The sequence below is a fragment of the Fonsecaea pedrosoi genome, assembly GCF_000835455.1.
Source record: "Fonsecaea pedrosoi CBS 271.37 unplaced genomic scaffold supercont1.2, whole genome shotgun sequence".
Taxonomy (NCBI): domain Eukaryota; kingdom Fungi; phylum Ascomycota; class Eurotiomycetes; order Chaetothyriales; family Herpotrichiellaceae; genus Fonsecaea; species Fonsecaea pedrosoi.
Window position 1 is genome coordinate 1,652,634 of NW_013550614.1, and position 16,259 is coordinate 1,668,892.

Genomic DNA, 16,259 nt, shown 5'->3' on the forward strand with positions numbered 1-16,259 from the left:
AACCCCTCTTCCATACGTAAACAGCCTCGCTTTTCTCCCTTTGAGGTTCTGGACTCATTATTCAGCTCGCCGCCACAGACTCCGTATTGGAGGAGCCTGAAAGATCGGCGGAAAGGCATCGACTTTTCATCCTTTCGCCTTCCCTTCATAAAAGTCCATTGTTCTCTGTTGCTGTTCCAGGCCCTCTAGTCAGCTCGCCACCGCAACCTTCCGCGGCCATTGATCGTCACCTCTCAGCCAATCACGATCATGAAATATTCCTTCTAGGGTTCTGAACTCTGCAAGGCGACGGACATTGTTGCATTTGGGTTCTGAAGGGCCCTGTTCTCTGTCCGGTGGAGGGCCAGGGAGCCCGTATTCCTCTTTACTACGACAGCAAGACTTGCATCATGGCATTTCCAGAGTTGATTGTTCACCGGCTCGACCATACTAGTCAAACTATCGAAATGCGTCCTGCGAGACCAGAATGCTGTGACGGAAAAACAGGCTTTTTGCACATTGGAGGTAATGAGGTGACGGTGGCAAGCAGCATACAGCAGTCAAAAGCCCGCGGCTTCTCATGCAACACCTTCAGGCTGTGGCTAGATCGAGAGGAGCTGAAATTCACGACAAATATATGCACAAGAGAGTGTTGCACGGGCTGGTCGTTATCAACGTGCTTCCTCGTTTCGGACCTTCTTTGGACCTTGCTGGGGAAGCAGGTCCAGATGTGTGATGTGAGTACATTCAGCTGTCCGCTCTGGGGAAGGTTGATGGGCATGCATTGGAAAGTCCTTGGGTCTAGACGATGCAACCTGCCAGGCTTGCCACTATTTGTGTTTCCAGGATGCATGAGAATCAGCGAATCCGGTCTCTTGGTGCTTCATCCATTGAGCCCGTAGTGGGAGTCACGCTTTGGATCCTGGACACTTGTTAGCGAACGGGAGAGGCTGCATACTGCTGTGCTTGATCCTCGAACCCGCTACTACACTCGTCCTCTCAGCTGGCCAACTGGAGTGGCTCTTTGACCTCAATCGGTCCATGCGGACAGCAGGCAGATCTATATGTTAGATGCCATCCCCCATCCAAGGCTCGGGTGACAAGACCATATGATCAGCAATTTTTCAACATGGTAAAGTTTCAGGGCGTCAAGCAATACCATCTAGAGACTTACTGACGGTTGCAGAATCATATCTTTCTCTCCGCATTGGCTCTTCTCAGCCTTGCCTTTGCTTGGGAGGAGCAATCGGTGTTGGCTTCCACCACCACCCACTCCTTGAAACTATTCATCCGCACTCCAACAACACAGGTGCATCGCAACGCTCTTGAGACTGCAGTGTCAAGAGTCCTGGATTCTGGCCAAGTCCGTGATGCTTTGACGGGGCAGGGTAACGGGGCCCTCAACGGAACAACCCATAGGCTCCTCCACGTTGACAATCTGCGTGAACCCAACGAGAAGAATGAACGCAACAGCTTTCGAGCCGTTGTGGCAGATTACGCACATGGCAGGACGGTCTACGTGAATGTCGACGACGCCCTTGGACCTCTATCGGCTGCGTCTCTTGACATAACGAACGATCAGCCACTTCCAAACCAAGATGAACTGCTCGACGCAGCCTCAATCGCCGGGTTCGGCCCCAACGCGACCGTCTTCAGCAGAATGCCACCCCTCATACATGAATCGAATTCTGATGGGTCAACGTCTCGAATCCTTCACATCCAAGCAGGCAACGGTAGCAACGATACACTGCGCTCGTTCCACGTCAACATGTACACACGGACCGCGACGCCAGTCCAGCTCATCCAGGCACTGCCAAGCTGTTCAGGAACACCGGAGAACGAGGCTGTCATAGCGTCAGGTCGGCAGGTCGGGACGGCACACGTGACAATCACCGACCTCCACAACAATGTCCTTTGGGATTTGGAAGTGGTCAGACCTGGAGCGTCGTCCGGGAGCCTTGGCTCTGGCGTGGAATTGAACAACGTACGGTACAAGAACAAAATGGTGCTGAAGAAGGCACATTTACCGATTCTCAACGTCAACTATCTGGAGAAGTCTCCGGGTTGCGGGCCTACATTCCGAGACTGGGTGGATAGAGAGTTTCCGTTTGACTGTCCTGGTGCCGATGCTCCCGGGGTGCCCGGATTCCGCGAGTGCACGGGAGGCAGGTCCTCCACGTTCATCGACGGCAGACCCGACAACGAGGGCTTTCGGGGTGTCTCGTTCGACGTCTACGACGACCGGGTTGTCATCAGGTCGCAACTGTGGGCGGACTGGTACCGATATGTCTCTCAATGGACTCTGGGTGCCAACGGCAAGATCGCGCCGCGGTGGGGATTCGGCGGGGTGCTGCAACAGAATCGTCACTGCGTGTGCGTCAAGCATCATCACCACGCGTACTGGCGCTTCGACTTTGACATTGAAACGTCCAAGAACAACGAGGTCCGTCAGTGCGACGGCGCCCACTGCATCGCGCAAAAGTACACGGGCAACATGAAGAAGGAAACCAACCGACACTGGGAGATTGTCAACACGGCCTCGAACCGGGGCTACAGGCTGACGCCAGGCAAGACCGACAGGAAGGAGGGCGACGCGGGCGACACGACCGGCTACGGCGTCGGCGACCTGTGGCTCGTCAAGGCCGACGCCCCGGTCGATGACGGCTGCACTCGCATCGACGGAGATTGGCCCCTCGGCCCGCTCCAATGCACCCAAGCCAACTTCCAGAAGATCATGAACACCCCGGGCCAAGACGTCGCACAGCAGGACCAGGTCCTCTGGTACTCTGCGTCGTTTATGCACCACCAGGACCACGATGACCCGGCCGTGCCTCATATCATTGGCCCAATGTTGGAACCTATTGGTACATGGTGAAAGGTCCAGACATGGATGAATGGGTAGGTGGATGGATGGATGGAAGGAAGGGGGTAAAGGAAGCAAGAAAGAAAGAAATAGGGAATCTACTTGGTGAAACACAGGAAGAAGGAAGCCTGATGGCATCGAATCACTTCTTACACTCGTTTTGACCGATTAACATAATTACGAAGCGAAGCGGATGGGTGGATGGCACCCAGAGTTCATGGCTCATGAGTTCCACCGCCCCTTCATTGCAATCTCACATCCCAGTTCAGGACTCGAGTCACATAACAATCATGTTGTGAGACATCAATACCATGTCACATAGGGTTGGCAAGTCAAGTTTCGTTTCATCCTACTATCTGACATGAGTGGTAGTGCTCTTTCCACCACGTTCAAGTGATACCAGCCACATATGACCAACCTTTTGAGGGATGAACAACATCGCCATCAATCTCAAGGTTGTCACAGGCACGCGCGATCTAATTATGAGAAGAAATATTTGTTGACAAAAAACCAGCTTGCAGTTAGCATTTACGACAACTGCAATATTTGATTCCCGAGGACTATCTGTATGTTGTCCGCTGTTATGTCATAGAACCCAAAGGCATTTCCACCTTAGAAAGCCACAACGCCGCATGATTCATCGATTCCGAATTGCCATTATCGCTTACTGACCTCCACGCAGCCTCAGCACCAAGTGCAGAGTGCTCTCCTTCTGAATGTTGTAGTCCGACAGTGTTCGTCCGTCCTCCAACTGCTTGCCCGCAAAGATCAGTCGCTGTTGGTCGGGCGGAATACCCTCCTTGTCTTGAATCTTGGACTTGACGTTGTCGATTGTGTCTGAGCTTTCCACTTCCAGTGTAATCGTCTTGCCAGTAAGTGTCTTGACAAATATTTGCATACCTCCGCGAAGCCGGAGGACGAGATGGAGGGTTGATTCCTTCTGGATGTTGTAGTCAGAGAGGGTACGGCCGTCCTCCAATTGCTTGCCAGCAAAGATCAGACGTTGTTGGTCCGGAGGGATGCCTTCCTTGTCTTGGATCTTGCTCTTGACGTTGTCGATGGTATCACTCGATTCAACCTCGAGCGTGATCGTCTTGCCAGTAAGTGTCTTAACGAATATCTGCATGCCTCCGCGGAGACGAAGGACCAAGTGAAGAGTAGACTCCTTCTGGATGTTGTAGTCGCTCAAGGTACGGCCATCTTCAAGTTGTTTGCCGGCGAAAATGAGACGTTGCTGATCCGGAGGAATACCCTCCTTGTCCTGAATCTTGGATTTGACATTGTCGATGGTGTCGCTGGACTCGACCTCAAGAGTGATGGTCTTGCCAGTAAGTGTCTTGACGAAGATCTGCATGATTGCGGGGGTGAAGGATGAAGCGGATGATGTTGTATGTTGATGAGATGATGAAAGATCGCGCAAGGGAGTTGATCCTTTGAAAAGGGTGAAGTTGGGAGAGTTTGGTGTGAGTGGTAATAAAGAAGGGAAGATGAGGAGGAGAGGAGAGAGGAGCGGCTTAAGTAGTAGGAGTAAGTTGGGAAGGCGGCAGGCGTGGGAGCGCAGGCAGTGACAGAGTGGCAATGGACAGGTGGGGGAAGGTGGACCGCGGTGGCCGGGCCAATAGAAGGAGGAGAAGGAGGGTGGCTAGGGACGCTAGCAACCCCCAGAAGGCAACCGAAGCCTCTCACCTGCACTAGAAGCGCAGGCATGATTCATTTCACCAAACAGCCGTCGCCCAGGTGAAAGGAGGACAGCATCTTAGCCGGTATCAAACTCAATCTCTTGACTCTCGACCACGCCCGCGTCCTCCCGCGTTGCTGCAGGCTTCCCCTCTTGGTTCAATCTCAATTTTCGTTGTCCGCGTGAGCAATTGCCACGGCTAGGGAGCCCAGACACCGGAGGCGGTTATCTCCTCCCACCCTCTTATCACCCACGCTCTGTTGCTCATTGCTCGATCTCTTGCGCAATCTACCGGGTTCCGGACCAAGGGGGTCAGCCAGAGTTTTCCCAAGGACTCGCCTTCCGATGTTTTCTCTTCCAGCCTTGACAGATTCTGGTTTGCTGATAAATCCACGGTTGCACCTCAGTCGGTCCTCAGTCGGCCTCGTGTTGTTTGCCTCCCCCACAAAATCAGCCTGAAGGCCCCCAATGACGTTGGTGGCCGACGCCAACGGACGCCCTGCTGGTGGCCTCCATCAAAGTTATGACTCAGCGCAGTTGTTGCCGCCACTGCCACCACTGCCACCACCAACTACTGCACTCGTGCAATATGGCGTGATATCCATAGCGACCGAACATAATGCTCCTGCCCGACTTGAATTCCTTGGCTTCTTTCCGGGCTTTCTTTGGATGTAAGAAGTCAAGAATGTCATGGCCATGGTTAAGAGTGCGATATTCCTTCAGCATTGGTTTTGGATCCATCTGGTAATACATATTTCTAGCAGCCCGCAGATGTACGATGTCGGTACTCTTGAGAACGGTGAGCGAAGATCTGAGAAGAATGAATGGCATATGGTTTGAGATATTGGGGGCTTCAAGAACCTACCAAAAGCCAGGAGGTCCAGATTCTATATGCAGCACCACAATGCTTGTCACAAGCGAATAGCTGGACATTTTTTGTATCGATCACTATGTTTATATCGTCAAAAGCTGGCTTAAAACACAAGTACTGCTTTCCTGAAAGAAGTCGAGATCCTCTACAACCTCTTCTCTCCAGGTGACTTCATCCCGTCAGCGCTCGGATCACAGGATACAACGAATTCCACTTTGGCAGCATTCCTCACAAATCTAGCCTCGCCACTGGGTTTCCCGGGTGCTCAGAAAATGTTGTTTACTTTCCTTGTGTGGTGTACATCTTTCTCTCATGCCTGTCACTCCTTTGACAAAACTCGAGCGTTCACAATGTCTACCAAGATTGCCAATGTCTCTTACAAGCTCTCCTGACTGCTTGATCCAAGCAGAAGAAAAACCCTTCAAGATGCTTTTTCCAAATATCCCCGATGAAGGCAATTCCTTTGACGACTTCTTCAACGAGGAGATGTACAGATTGGACGGCAGCGATGAGGAAAACAAGGCTCATCCCGACCAATTCGAAGCTCTTTTCGCCGACGCTTTCAGCCAAGATGAATACAAGCTCCCGACTCTTGATGCTTCAGCGGCGAAGGTCGAGCATTCACCTCCTCAACCATGGCGCAAGGGCATATGGTGTTTGAAGCAGCGACAACAGCCTCCTAGGCTTGCAGTGGAGAAAACACGCAGAGCAGAGACAAAGCGGACAGAACAAATGCAAACAATGAACACCATGGGCCACAACTTGCACCATGCGCAAGGTCCCGTGTCGCCGCTGGAGCTTTCATCGCCCAGCCGAACAAAGAGATTCGTCACCTCGCCCGCTGCTGGAGCATTTGACCCGACCACGTACGTTCGGCCTCCCTTCTCTCGCGAAACCACCTTGTCACCCAGCCCGATGTATGCACAACTCCCAATATCGCCGCGCGCCGGTCATGGCGATACCAGCAATTGGCAACAAGACTTTCAGAACTTCCACCTGCGCATGCCTTATGAACGTCCATTGCAGCCACGCCCCGCCGTAAACAAGCAGAGCGAACAGGGTCGCCCCGCCCGCGACATGAATGCAGCTATAATGAACCAGAATCACGTCGTTACCAGCCAAGGCTATGGATATTTTGATGAGTACAGAGGTCTAGGCCCTGCAGAAGCCAATGCCATTGATCCAGCGCTGCTCAGCCCAGAGTATGAAAGGCCACAACTCGACCAGCAGGCTTATGGATCTGACACGTTCTTTCTGCACGACCAACATGGCATGCAGGGGCAAAACTCAATGCCATCACCAACCAGCACAAGCCTGCCATCATCGGGTAGCTCAACCCATTCGCAGGGGGTTAGAACGCATACCTCGAATACAAACCTCAGCATGCACTCAAAGGCTGTCTTTTCACCGCCCGCAATGACTGCTCATCCTCCGCTACCGACACTGGCACCAGAAGAGTCTTACCCTGCATTGGCTGCTCCCACTCCGAAGCGGGTGCCTCGTCCGATTCTGCACCAGCCGAATGATAACTCGCTGACAGGACTCGGAATCCACTATCCGGAGCTGGAACAGATGAGCCAAGCCGTGCTCTACGAGCCACAGGCCTATCTTGCACCAGCGCCTGCCCCTATTGGTGTTGCCTTGCCTTATCCTCCTGCAACCATGGTACCCAGTCCAATGTATTCTTATCCACCTCTGCCACCGCCTCAATCCCACCTCTTTCCCGACCTCTCTCCTTTCACCACACCTCGAAAACAACGACAGTCACCATCCCGATCACCGTCGCCGTCAGTGTCACCAACAAACGTCAGTCCCCGACGCAACCCTGCGCGATCGCCAACCCGCAGCGTCACCGACTACAGCCACAGCCGACGGAAATCGATCCACAAGTCAGGGCCCATCAAGGGCAGTGCCACACAAGATCCACTTCCAACGCCACGGACGAGATCGTCATCTCGACCTCCTCGGACGCCAAAAGCTCCCAAGACGCCTACCGGCGGAGGGGCGGTGATTGATTTTGTGAACTTCACGCCCAAGGATTCTGCAAAGTTGCTGAGCGACGTAGCACCTAGTGGAAGTTCCAAGACTAGGGCACGAAGAGAACAGGAAGCGAGGGAAAAGAGAAAGAAGCTAAGTGAGGCGGCACTGAAGGCGGTCAGAGTCGCGGGGGGAGATGTGGCCGCGTTTGAAAAGGCGATATTCACGTAATGGATGTAAGGGGCGTTTGAAAGTCAAAAGGCACGGTCCCCGATTCTGTAAGGAACTGGGTGGTGCTTTGGAGATGTTGATTTTCTGTTTAGCGTTGTGTCCATTGATTTCGTGCTACCTGCAAAGATCCAGGGAAACAATGATTGCTGATCCATTGTGCTGGGAATGGCGAACTCTTACTGTAACACTTGAGAGGTTGTTGATGGCTCTATGCAGGGTGGCACAAGTGATGCCATACCCCTCGAATTTACCAACCTGGAAACTCGACAGTGTCTGTACCACAAATTTATGTCTGACTTTCCCCCCTTATTATTGTAATGGGGCATGTGTGCTCTGTCCATGCACCTGCTCCATGTATTCGATGCCTCGTACACGTGGGGCGTGCGTGGCCTTGCCCTCTGCAAGGGTCTTTTACTTCTGTGTTTCAAGTTCCCAATCCCAAGAGAGAAGTGGCGCTGATCGTTGCTCATCACGCAGGAGAAGTGATGACGCGTCGAGGGGTGCGTGAGCGGTCAAGGGGAGTCACGACGAGGTCTACAGGCATGGGACGGTGACAACAATGACACACAGCGTATTGATGAGGAGAGGAATGGATCAAGTTGAAACAGATAAGAAGAGACAGATACCGCATCAGTTGGCTGTCTGGTACCGCGCACAGATGCTCCAGACGCGCAGTTTCTGACTAAGCGAACAGCCCAAACACCATCTGCGCCAACGCCTCCATCACCACCTCCACCATCTTGCGGGCCTTGCACCACCTCGCCCCCTTCGCCTGGCGCGGCACGGGACAGGGACACGGCGATCCGACCAGTCGATGCCCACAGACACCCTGAATCAGCCCTGTCATCCACTCTAGGGTCAAACAACCCACGTCCAAGGTGCCTGAGGCTGAACCAGCACCTTTTCTAGCGCGCCTTTCTGCAAAAGAACAACGCACATCTGCAATTCTCGTCCCTTTGCCATGTTCCACATAGTTCATCATCATCATCAGCGTTATGGTGGACAGAGCAAGTCGGGCTCTTCAGCAGTTGGCCTCTTTTAGGCTTCCTCACGATGTTCAAGAGCGTGCCATGAAAGATACCGGCTGGGCCGATGTAGGTGGCGTTCGATAAAATTCAATACAGCAACAAATGGTCATTGACACATGAGAGCTAGGGTCTACGAGGCATTGCAGCAGTATTTGTGGTTTCCTCCCATGTTGTGATATGTTATGCGAGAGCACTGGTTCCGCCATGTTGTGCCCCTTTCAGCGACAGTCCATACCTATTCCAACGACCGATATTTCGCCTTGTGGCCAGTGGGCATTCATGGGTGGCCATATTTTTCATCCTCATGGGTTTCGTCAATGCACTGAAGCCCATTCAGCTTGCCAGAACAGACCAAGTCGATAAGGCCTTGCGGAAACTAGCCTCGTCGTCGTTCAGTCGCGTTTTTCGGCTTGTCCTTCCGGCGACCATTGCCACCATCATCTCGTGGTTTCTTTGCAATTTGGACCTGTATTCCATATCTGAACAGAGCGATGCATACTGGTTGTACACCAACACTCCCGAACCCAGCCCTACCTGGCCGCAAGCAGTCCTGGACCTCCTCGGGGCTCTGTGGGCGACTTGGATTTACGGCGACGAAAATGAATATGATCAACCGCAATGGGCTCTGATATACCTGCTCCAAGGGAGCATTATGATTATCAGCGCTTTATCGCTGGTGGTGACCATGACTCCTACCTGGCGCACAGCCACCTTGCTTTTCCTTGCGTATTGGTCTCTGAACTGGAGTCAGTTGATTGGTGATCGTAAGTTGCCGGCCAGTAGTGCTCCATATGAGGCACAAGCTAATCCTCAGCAGCCTGGACAGGTCTCTGCTGCTTTCTGGGTATCGCCCTGAGCGAACTCAGCCTCTCGGATATACCTAAGAGATTGGCTCCTTACTCGCCTTACATTTCACCACCTGTCATTTTGGTTTCTCTGGTCTTCATGTCGTACCCTAGTTCTTTTGCTGAAGCTGCAGCCTGGTCGGCATGGCTCCGCGATTTCGCCACACAATATTTCCCCTCGGAAGCGACAAGCGCTCTTGAACGGATGTACGGCTCTCTGGGCGGAATTCTTCTTGTTTTTGGTATTCTCATCTCCCCTCACGCCCGTTGGATGTTGAGCCGTCCACCTCTTCTGTGGCTCGGAAAAGTCAGCTTTGCAATCTACCTCATCCACGGCATGTTCTTGAGGACCGTCTTCGCGTGGGCATTGCACCTTGGCCAAGCGAAACAGCTAGTGACCGACCACGGCCCAAATGGCGAAGAGTTTCAGATGGAGCGTTATCCGTTGCCAGGAAGTTTTCGGCGTGCCCTGGCGACTGTCATCATGGCTGTCTGTGTCGGTGTGGCCAGCCACTTCTGGAACTTGAAGCTGGAACCACTCTTTGCCAAAATCACCGCCAAGTTGGAAGGAGTCGTGACGGGGAAGGTCGAGACCGAGCCCAAGTCCAACGGGGCTACCATACTTCCGTTGCGTAAAGACTGAGGGCGAATTGAGCCAGGTCAGCAATGAACTGAGTATCTCTCGCTAAACCCTCGGCATCAGTTGGCGATATCGAAATTCCCTATCGATCACGTCCAGAGCCAGACGCTTCTCGAGACGGACGAGATTATTTCATGCTGAACGCGGGATTCGTTCAACCGTGTCGACCTGGGAGACCTAGGGTTATGATCGATTTTGTTTGTGCAGGAGTGCAGGATACAAAAAGCCAATACGTGTTTTACAAAGACGTTGCTGTTGGGATTTACAACTAGGTCACCATTTATGTGCGGGTTACCATCGATGGGGGCATTTAGTGGACGCTGGGCGCTGTACGGGACAAGCGAAAAGTTGCGTTTCTTGGGTTCCTTGCCAGGGTTTAGGCAGCCGGCGTTTCGGTTTGTTTGAACAATGCTGTGCTATACAGCTGCACAAGGCTAAAGAGGGGAAGAGAATGGATGGATTGGGGAATCAAGGAATAGACACGGGTTGAAACTCCCGCCCATGGTGCCGGGATTGGCTCTCATGTGAGTATGAGTGTGTGTCTTCTGGTGTCCATTCTGACACAATAACCATCAGGTCTTACCTCAGGTATGGGTCCCTTTGTATCGTATAGGTACTACAGACGTCCTCCAAGGCTACCTATATTATTTTGTGCGTGTTTGGCCCTCACGATCCCCCGGGTGTTTTATTGCCCTTGAATTTTCAAAACTCATACTCCAAATCAGCCCAGGCTCCGTCGTCGAGGATGGTTCCCCAGTCTGCTGGATAGCTCACGGGCATGGCCAGGCTGGATGTCTCGGCAAAGAGATACCGTCCGGCGGGGTGGGTGGTCGATATGGTGTACGCTGCTGTCGTTGTCGTCGTCGGTGTGAGGCTTGGGTCCTGTCCTTGTCCTTGTCCGTACTGAGCCTTGCCGGTAAATATTGATTGTTGTTGGTGCTGCTGCTCTTGGTGCTGCTGGTCAATGACGACCTGGCTCTGCGGGACGGGACGGTCGCCCTTGTCAGCAGCGACATCTTGGCTATTCATCTTCATCTTCGTCAGCACGGGAGGCGAAGCATTGACAGGTTCGTGGGGGAGGAGCTCGTCGCCGTGGCGGATGCGGCGGACAATCTTTGCAAAGAGGCGGAAGATCCAGCCGCTGACGGGCCAGGTGCTCTGCAGCTCGCGCAGGGCGATCATGGCGAGACGCACCTTGACCACGCCGAGCTGCTCGAGGATCGACTGGCCCGAGCAGATGTCGACGGCCTGCATGCCCATGGCGGCGAAGAGCGCGGGGACAATGTGGATCGGGCAGTGCAGGATGTGCGACTGCGAGAGCAGTTCCTCGACGATGCGGACCATGCGGTTCGCGGCGTCCATGGCCAGGCAGTGCGCCGTCTTCATCGACGGCGGCGACAGGTTCTGCGGCGAGATGGACCGGTGCGTGACGATCTCGAACCAACTATTCTCACACACCAAACACCCGCACCCACGCGGGAGAAAATGGTTAGTCAACAGATACACAAAGATTTAACGAGATTAGGAAGACAAGTACTCCCTTTCCTGTCCTATCATATCCGCGCGAGAGGGGAAGAAATATATCTAGATACCTACCTGTGTGCAATGTGCAGCATGCTCGTCCACAGGCAGTTGCTGGTGTATTCGATGCGCAGTTCAAGCGGAAGTCCCGACCGCCACTGCTCCAGTGCCTGAGAGCACGATTGAAACATGTCGGCATTGTCCGAGGTGGTGGCGTTGAAGGCGGTAAAGGAGCTCTCGACGATGCTCTCTGCGATCATGGAAAGCTCGACCAACGCGATGACATAGAGCCCGTCGACCCGTTCGGGGCGGCCGAAGATGTCTGCTCTCGCGACGCGCGGTTCGTCGTCGAAATCGCCAATCTCGAGTGGTTCGACGTCACAGTCTCTCCGGCGGATGTGGACCGGGCGGCCCAGCGCGGTCGCCGCGTGCTTGTCCTCGGCGAAGAGTGACCACCAGATCTTCTTCCACAGGCACCGATCCTTGGGTTTCATGTCGGAGAGTTGCGTCGATCGGTGCATGCCCAGCGTCAGCGCGAGGCTGATGGCGACGCCCAGCCAGTGCCACGTGTCCTTCTGATCCGTGGGCCCGTTCCACCAGAAACTGATCAGAAACACGGCCTGGACGACCGTCACCTTGTTGGGTTCGTGGTCGTTGTCGTACAGGGCCTTTGCGCGCTGGAAGAAGGTCTTTCGCGCGTGGTATCTCGATTCGAACCCGGCCTCGAGCAGGACCGACAGCTCGCAGTGTCCCGAGGCCATGAACAGGACGCTCTGGAGCAGGAGGTACGACGCTGGGTTCTGGAGATCAGTGTATTGCGCAGCAAAATCTTCGCGGTCAAGGATGGGGTAGTGAGGATGGACATATTCAAAATAGGTCTGAAACAGCTGGTGGCAAGTATGGACGGACGGCAGGCGGAAGCAGCCTTGATGCTGGAGAAACGACGTAAGCACATTGTCCTCCTCTTCCTCCTGCTCTTCTACAGGGTCGGCCGTCCGGTTCTTGGGATTGAACCGGACCACGTAGTGTCTCTTTCGTGTAGACCGCGCAGAGTCGGGGTTCGTCTGGCGCAACAGGTGCGTCAAGTTGAACGTCTCCCCCATGTACATGACATGGACAACGCCTTCTTTGACATCCGGCTGCAGCATCCCGGTGTCGGTCGCCTTGTCAAGCACCTGAGCATACAGAGTCTCCTGAGAGTCTTGTGCCAGATCAGGTTTGTCGGGGACACCCGTTGAAGTCGACCCCGTCCGAGCATTGTGGCTCTCCTGGGGATTCTTGGGCAGGTTCCTCACACCCTTGAGGGGATCGTAGACGTTACCATGGCCCGGGGTTGTCTCTGTAGGCGAGGCCTGGGCAATACTAGACAGGTCGCGTTGAGTGGCCGAAGGAGAAGTCGACACTTTCCGCTTCTTGCCCCTTTTGCTCTCGATGAGCATGCAGTGGCGTCCACCGGCCTCGCAGTTGGAACATGGCGTCCCCTTGGCCGCGGCATTGCATTTGACGCGTCTGGCATGGCACCAGGTACAAGCGACGGCCGAGCGCTGTCGAGGACGCCCTCGCTGCGTCGAAGAGGTCTGATGCGGCTGGTCCATTATGGGTGGAGCCATTGTGTCTTTTTTTTTTTTCTCGGCAACTCCCCAAAGGCGAAAGGGCGGTTGGGAGGAGGGTGAGAAGGGGGGGTCCGTCAGTCATAGGCTATGGTCCCGGGAAATGGCCAGACGGGCTGTTCCTTATGAATAGTGATTGTGGGCGAGACGAAAAGGTCGGGGTAAGACCAAGGGGCGGAATCGAGGCCGAGATGACCGTCAGGCTACTGGTATTCATACCGCCTGATGTCGGTGAGGAGATGGTGGGATGTGCCTTTTGAGAGCATCTCAATAGAGCCACCAAAGCCTGTGTAGTATAGAGCATACCCCTTCGATATGTCAAAGGAGAAAGGTCCGTCCCTAGACATTCTTCTCGTCCATTGTGGCCGTAGAGGGGGACACAAGAAGACACCCACCCTTTCCCCCTCTTTTTGTGGCCATTGTCCGCCCTCGGTTCATCCTCCACCTTGTCTCTGGATGCAAGGATGGATCTTGCAGAAGAACGACTCACCTGGTCTTCTGGTTTAGGATAATCCCCAGCGATCCCGACTCGCACCGATCGTGCGTATGCGCATTGACAGCGCTAGAGACCATGCCGTGTTTCCACCCCTCGGGACCTGGCCATATGGCATTATATCGGCAATGATCCTTCGAGGTGAGAGTTGGAGAAATGTGATGGAGAGAAGGATCGACGGTGCCAACGACGCCAACAATGCAGGGGTGGCAGACAAGGGTCGGTGCTTGTTCTCTCCAATGAATCCCTGGAAGACATCACGACCGTCTCACGCCCTGCAATGCGAAAGAGGCGACATCTGGTACCTCGTTACTTGCAGACCATCTCCCTGTCCACCCCCGCAATAAGGTGACAAAAAGCCATCCTGTACCTTACAAAAAATAAAACAATACGTAAAGACCCAGCTGGAATAGGAAGCCCTGCACCAAAAACACCGTCTACCATTGCGTCGCCACAAGGCCGGGTGAAATGGCCATCATCTGGGCTGGATAACCGAGTAAGCCTGGTATAGGCTAAGGCCTAGTGGTAGTCAGACCTTTGACTTGTCAAGGTCTCTCCACGACAATATCGTGGTCGCATGTTAGCGAAGAACCCCCAGTATGGAGATGGAAACAATGTATATATCAATGCGTGGAGACCCCACAAGTCCCCCCCAGAAGCAGCATTCATGAACCCATCTCGCCATCTCCTTCTTTTGCTATCAGTACTTGTAACAAGATGGCTAGGACATACACCTTCTACAACCTACGCATCATCCTGGTCCTGACCTTGGGCAGTCTTACCTTTGGGTACGGCTTCTCCGTCATCTCAAACACCATAGGACAGCCCGGCTTCATCCAATACTTCAACCTCAAAGCCAACTCGGACTACACCAACGCCATCACCGGCACCATCAATGGCCTATATTGTGCAGGAGCACTGTTTGGGGCGCTGCATGTGGGTTGGATGTGCGAAGCTCGCGGCAGAAAGGAGACCATGTATTTGGGGTCGGCCGTCAACGTCGTGGGCGGTGCCCTCGAGACGGGCTCGGTCAATATGGCCATGTTCCTGGTTTCGCGCTTCATTTCGGGGTACGGGATCGGCATGATGGTGGTCTTGATCCCCATTATGCAATCTGAAATCTGTATATGTCCCTTCGCAACCAGATTCAGTGGGGTGTTGCTGCTAACGTGGTCCATCCAGCACCTCCCAACGCGCGAGGCTTTCTCGTCGGTCAACACGGCACCTGGATTGTCTTGGGATACGCCATTGCCGGCTGGGTGGGCGCTGGGACGTATTACTCGTCGAACCTTTCCTTCCAGTGGCGATTCCCCATTGCCTTGTCCATCATACCACCCCTTGCGTTGGCCATGTGCGGTCCCTGGATCCCGGAATCCCCTCGTTGGCGTAAGTCACCATTTTTTGGGGCACAAATGGCCTACCTGGCCCCCCAAACGCTCACATTGGTCCGAACAGTGCTCACCCGAGACCGACGCGAGGAGGCCTGGAATATCGTCAGGCGGCTGCACGGTGGCGCAGCCGAGGACGAAGCAGGCCTCCAATATGCGCGCGAGGAATTCTACCAAATGACCGAGCAGGTGCGAGTAGACGCGGCCGCGTGGAAGCAGTGGGGATGGCGCGGCATGTTCACAAACAAGACCTACCGGAAGCGCTTCTGGATGGGTTTCTTCATCCAGTATGCCGCACAATCGACGGGTGCCCAGGTCATCTACGGTAAGCTTTTCCTAGAGCCCGGCTTTTGAGAAAACAAGCAAAAACAAGGCTACACTGCGTCAAGTCTCAGCTTGCACTGACTCTTATGCTGGGTGGGATGGGGTTTGTCAGTATACATTGTATCCCTGTACCAGAATCTCGGACTCACCGGCGGAGTGCCCCTGATTTTGGGAGCAGCCTATGTCACCGTCGCGACCATTTCCAACTTCATTGGGGCGCTGCTCTTGGACAGAGTAGGACGAAAACCACTTCTGCGTAAGTGTTCCAACTCTCATCCTTCCTTCGGAGGGGGGGGGAGGAGATCCCCTCCTCTTCTGTTGTGTGACCCATCGGAATGGCAAAAGGGCTAAAAAGGGCGGCGGTCGCTTAAAATATAGTCGCCGGCCTCACCGGATGCATGCTGTCGGTGTGCCTGGAAACCGCCATGATAGCCGAGTATGCTGGTACCACCAACAAGGCGGGGCTGTCCATGGGGGTGTTCTTCTCCTTCTGCTTCATCAGCTTCTATGGAGGTGGCATCGATGTGGTGGGCTATGTGTATTGCTGTGAGTGATTCCTTTTTTTTCTCTTTCCTCTTTTTCTTGTCCCACTTTCTCCTCACCTTCCATGCATGGAACCCGCCTCCCCGGCCGGCGCAGCCAGCAATAATAGAAGTCGGTGGTGCGACGAACGGGTGGTGCCCTGATCTGATCGGAGCGGGGCCGTAAGGCTTCTGCCGGCATCCCAGCGTGGTGGTCGGTAAGGCGGCCCTTTTGTGAGCCCATGGTAAGACTGTGGTGCACGGCTGGGGGAAAGGGGGGGGGGGGGGGA

At 54.1% G+C, this 16,259-nt stretch overlaps 6 protein-coding genes across 6 annotated transcripts in view; 4 read left to right on the forward strand and 2 right to left on the reverse strand.

The window, feature by feature from the left end:
- Positions 1-1,108: 1,108 nt before the first annotated feature.
- Positions 1,109-2,854, forward strand: Z517_02562 (uncharacterized protein; the record flags this gene model as incomplete). The annotated part of the gene is made up of 2 exons (XM_013431671.1): positions 1,109-1,111; positions 1,166-2,854. 2 exons carry the CDS (start codon positions 1,109-1,111, stop codon positions 2,852-2,854), a joined length of 1,692 nt encoding a protein of 563 aa, XP_013287125.1.
- Positions 2,855-3,506: 652 nt separating this feature from the next.
- On the reverse strand, positions 3,507-4,196 carry Z517_02563 (polyubiquitin; the record flags this gene model as incomplete). The annotated part of the gene is made up of 1 exon (XM_013431672.1): positions 3,507-4,196. The coding sequence occupies one exon, from the start codon at positions 4,194-4,196 to the stop codon at positions 3,507-3,509; it is 690 nt and encodes a 229-aa protein (XP_013287126.1).
- A 1,564-nt stretch (positions 4,197-5,760) lies between these two features.
- Positions 5,761-7,599, forward strand: Z517_02564 (uncharacterized protein; the record flags this gene model as incomplete). Its single annotated transcript, XM_013431673.1, has 1 exon — positions 5,761-7,599. The coding sequence occupies one exon, from the start codon at positions 5,761-5,763 to the stop codon at positions 7,597-7,599; it is 1,839 nt and encodes a 612-aa protein (XP_013287127.1).
- A 1,332-nt stretch (positions 7,600-8,931) lies between these two features.
- On the forward strand, positions 8,932-10,115 carry Z517_02565 (uncharacterized protein; the record flags this gene model as incomplete). The annotated part of the gene is made up of 2 exons (XM_013431674.1): positions 8,932-9,391; positions 9,445-10,115. The coding sequence occupies 2 exons, from the start codon at positions 8,932-8,934 to the stop codon at positions 10,113-10,115; spliced, it is 1,131 nt and encodes a 376-aa protein (XP_013287128.1).
- A 699-nt stretch (positions 10,116-10,814) lies between these two features.
- Z517_02566 (uncharacterized protein) lies at positions 10,815-13,228 on the reverse strand (the record flags this gene model as incomplete). Its single annotated transcript, XM_013431675.1, has 2 exons — positions 10,815-11,556; positions 11,709-13,228. 2 exons carry the CDS (start codon positions 13,226-13,228, stop codon positions 10,815-10,817), a joined length of 2,262 nt encoding a protein of 753 aa, XP_013287129.1.
- Positions 13,229-14,453: 1,225 nt separating this feature from the next.
- Positions 14,454-16,259, forward strand: part of Z517_02567 (uncharacterized protein) — a gene marked incomplete at both ends in the record, with an annotated part of 2,501 nt that continues 695 nt past the window's right edge. Inside the window, 5 exons of the mRNA XM_013431676.1 lie at positions 14,454-14,859; positions 14,919-15,122; positions 15,192-15,449; positions 15,561-15,704; positions 15,827-15,994. Coding sequence (XP_013287130.1) covers positions 14,454-14,859; positions 14,919-15,122; positions 15,192-15,449; positions 15,561-15,704; positions 15,827-15,994 — 1,180 coding nt within the window. The remainder of the gene's footprint in view (positions 14,860-14,918; positions 15,123-15,191; positions 15,450-15,560; positions 15,705-15,826; positions 15,995-16,259) is intronic.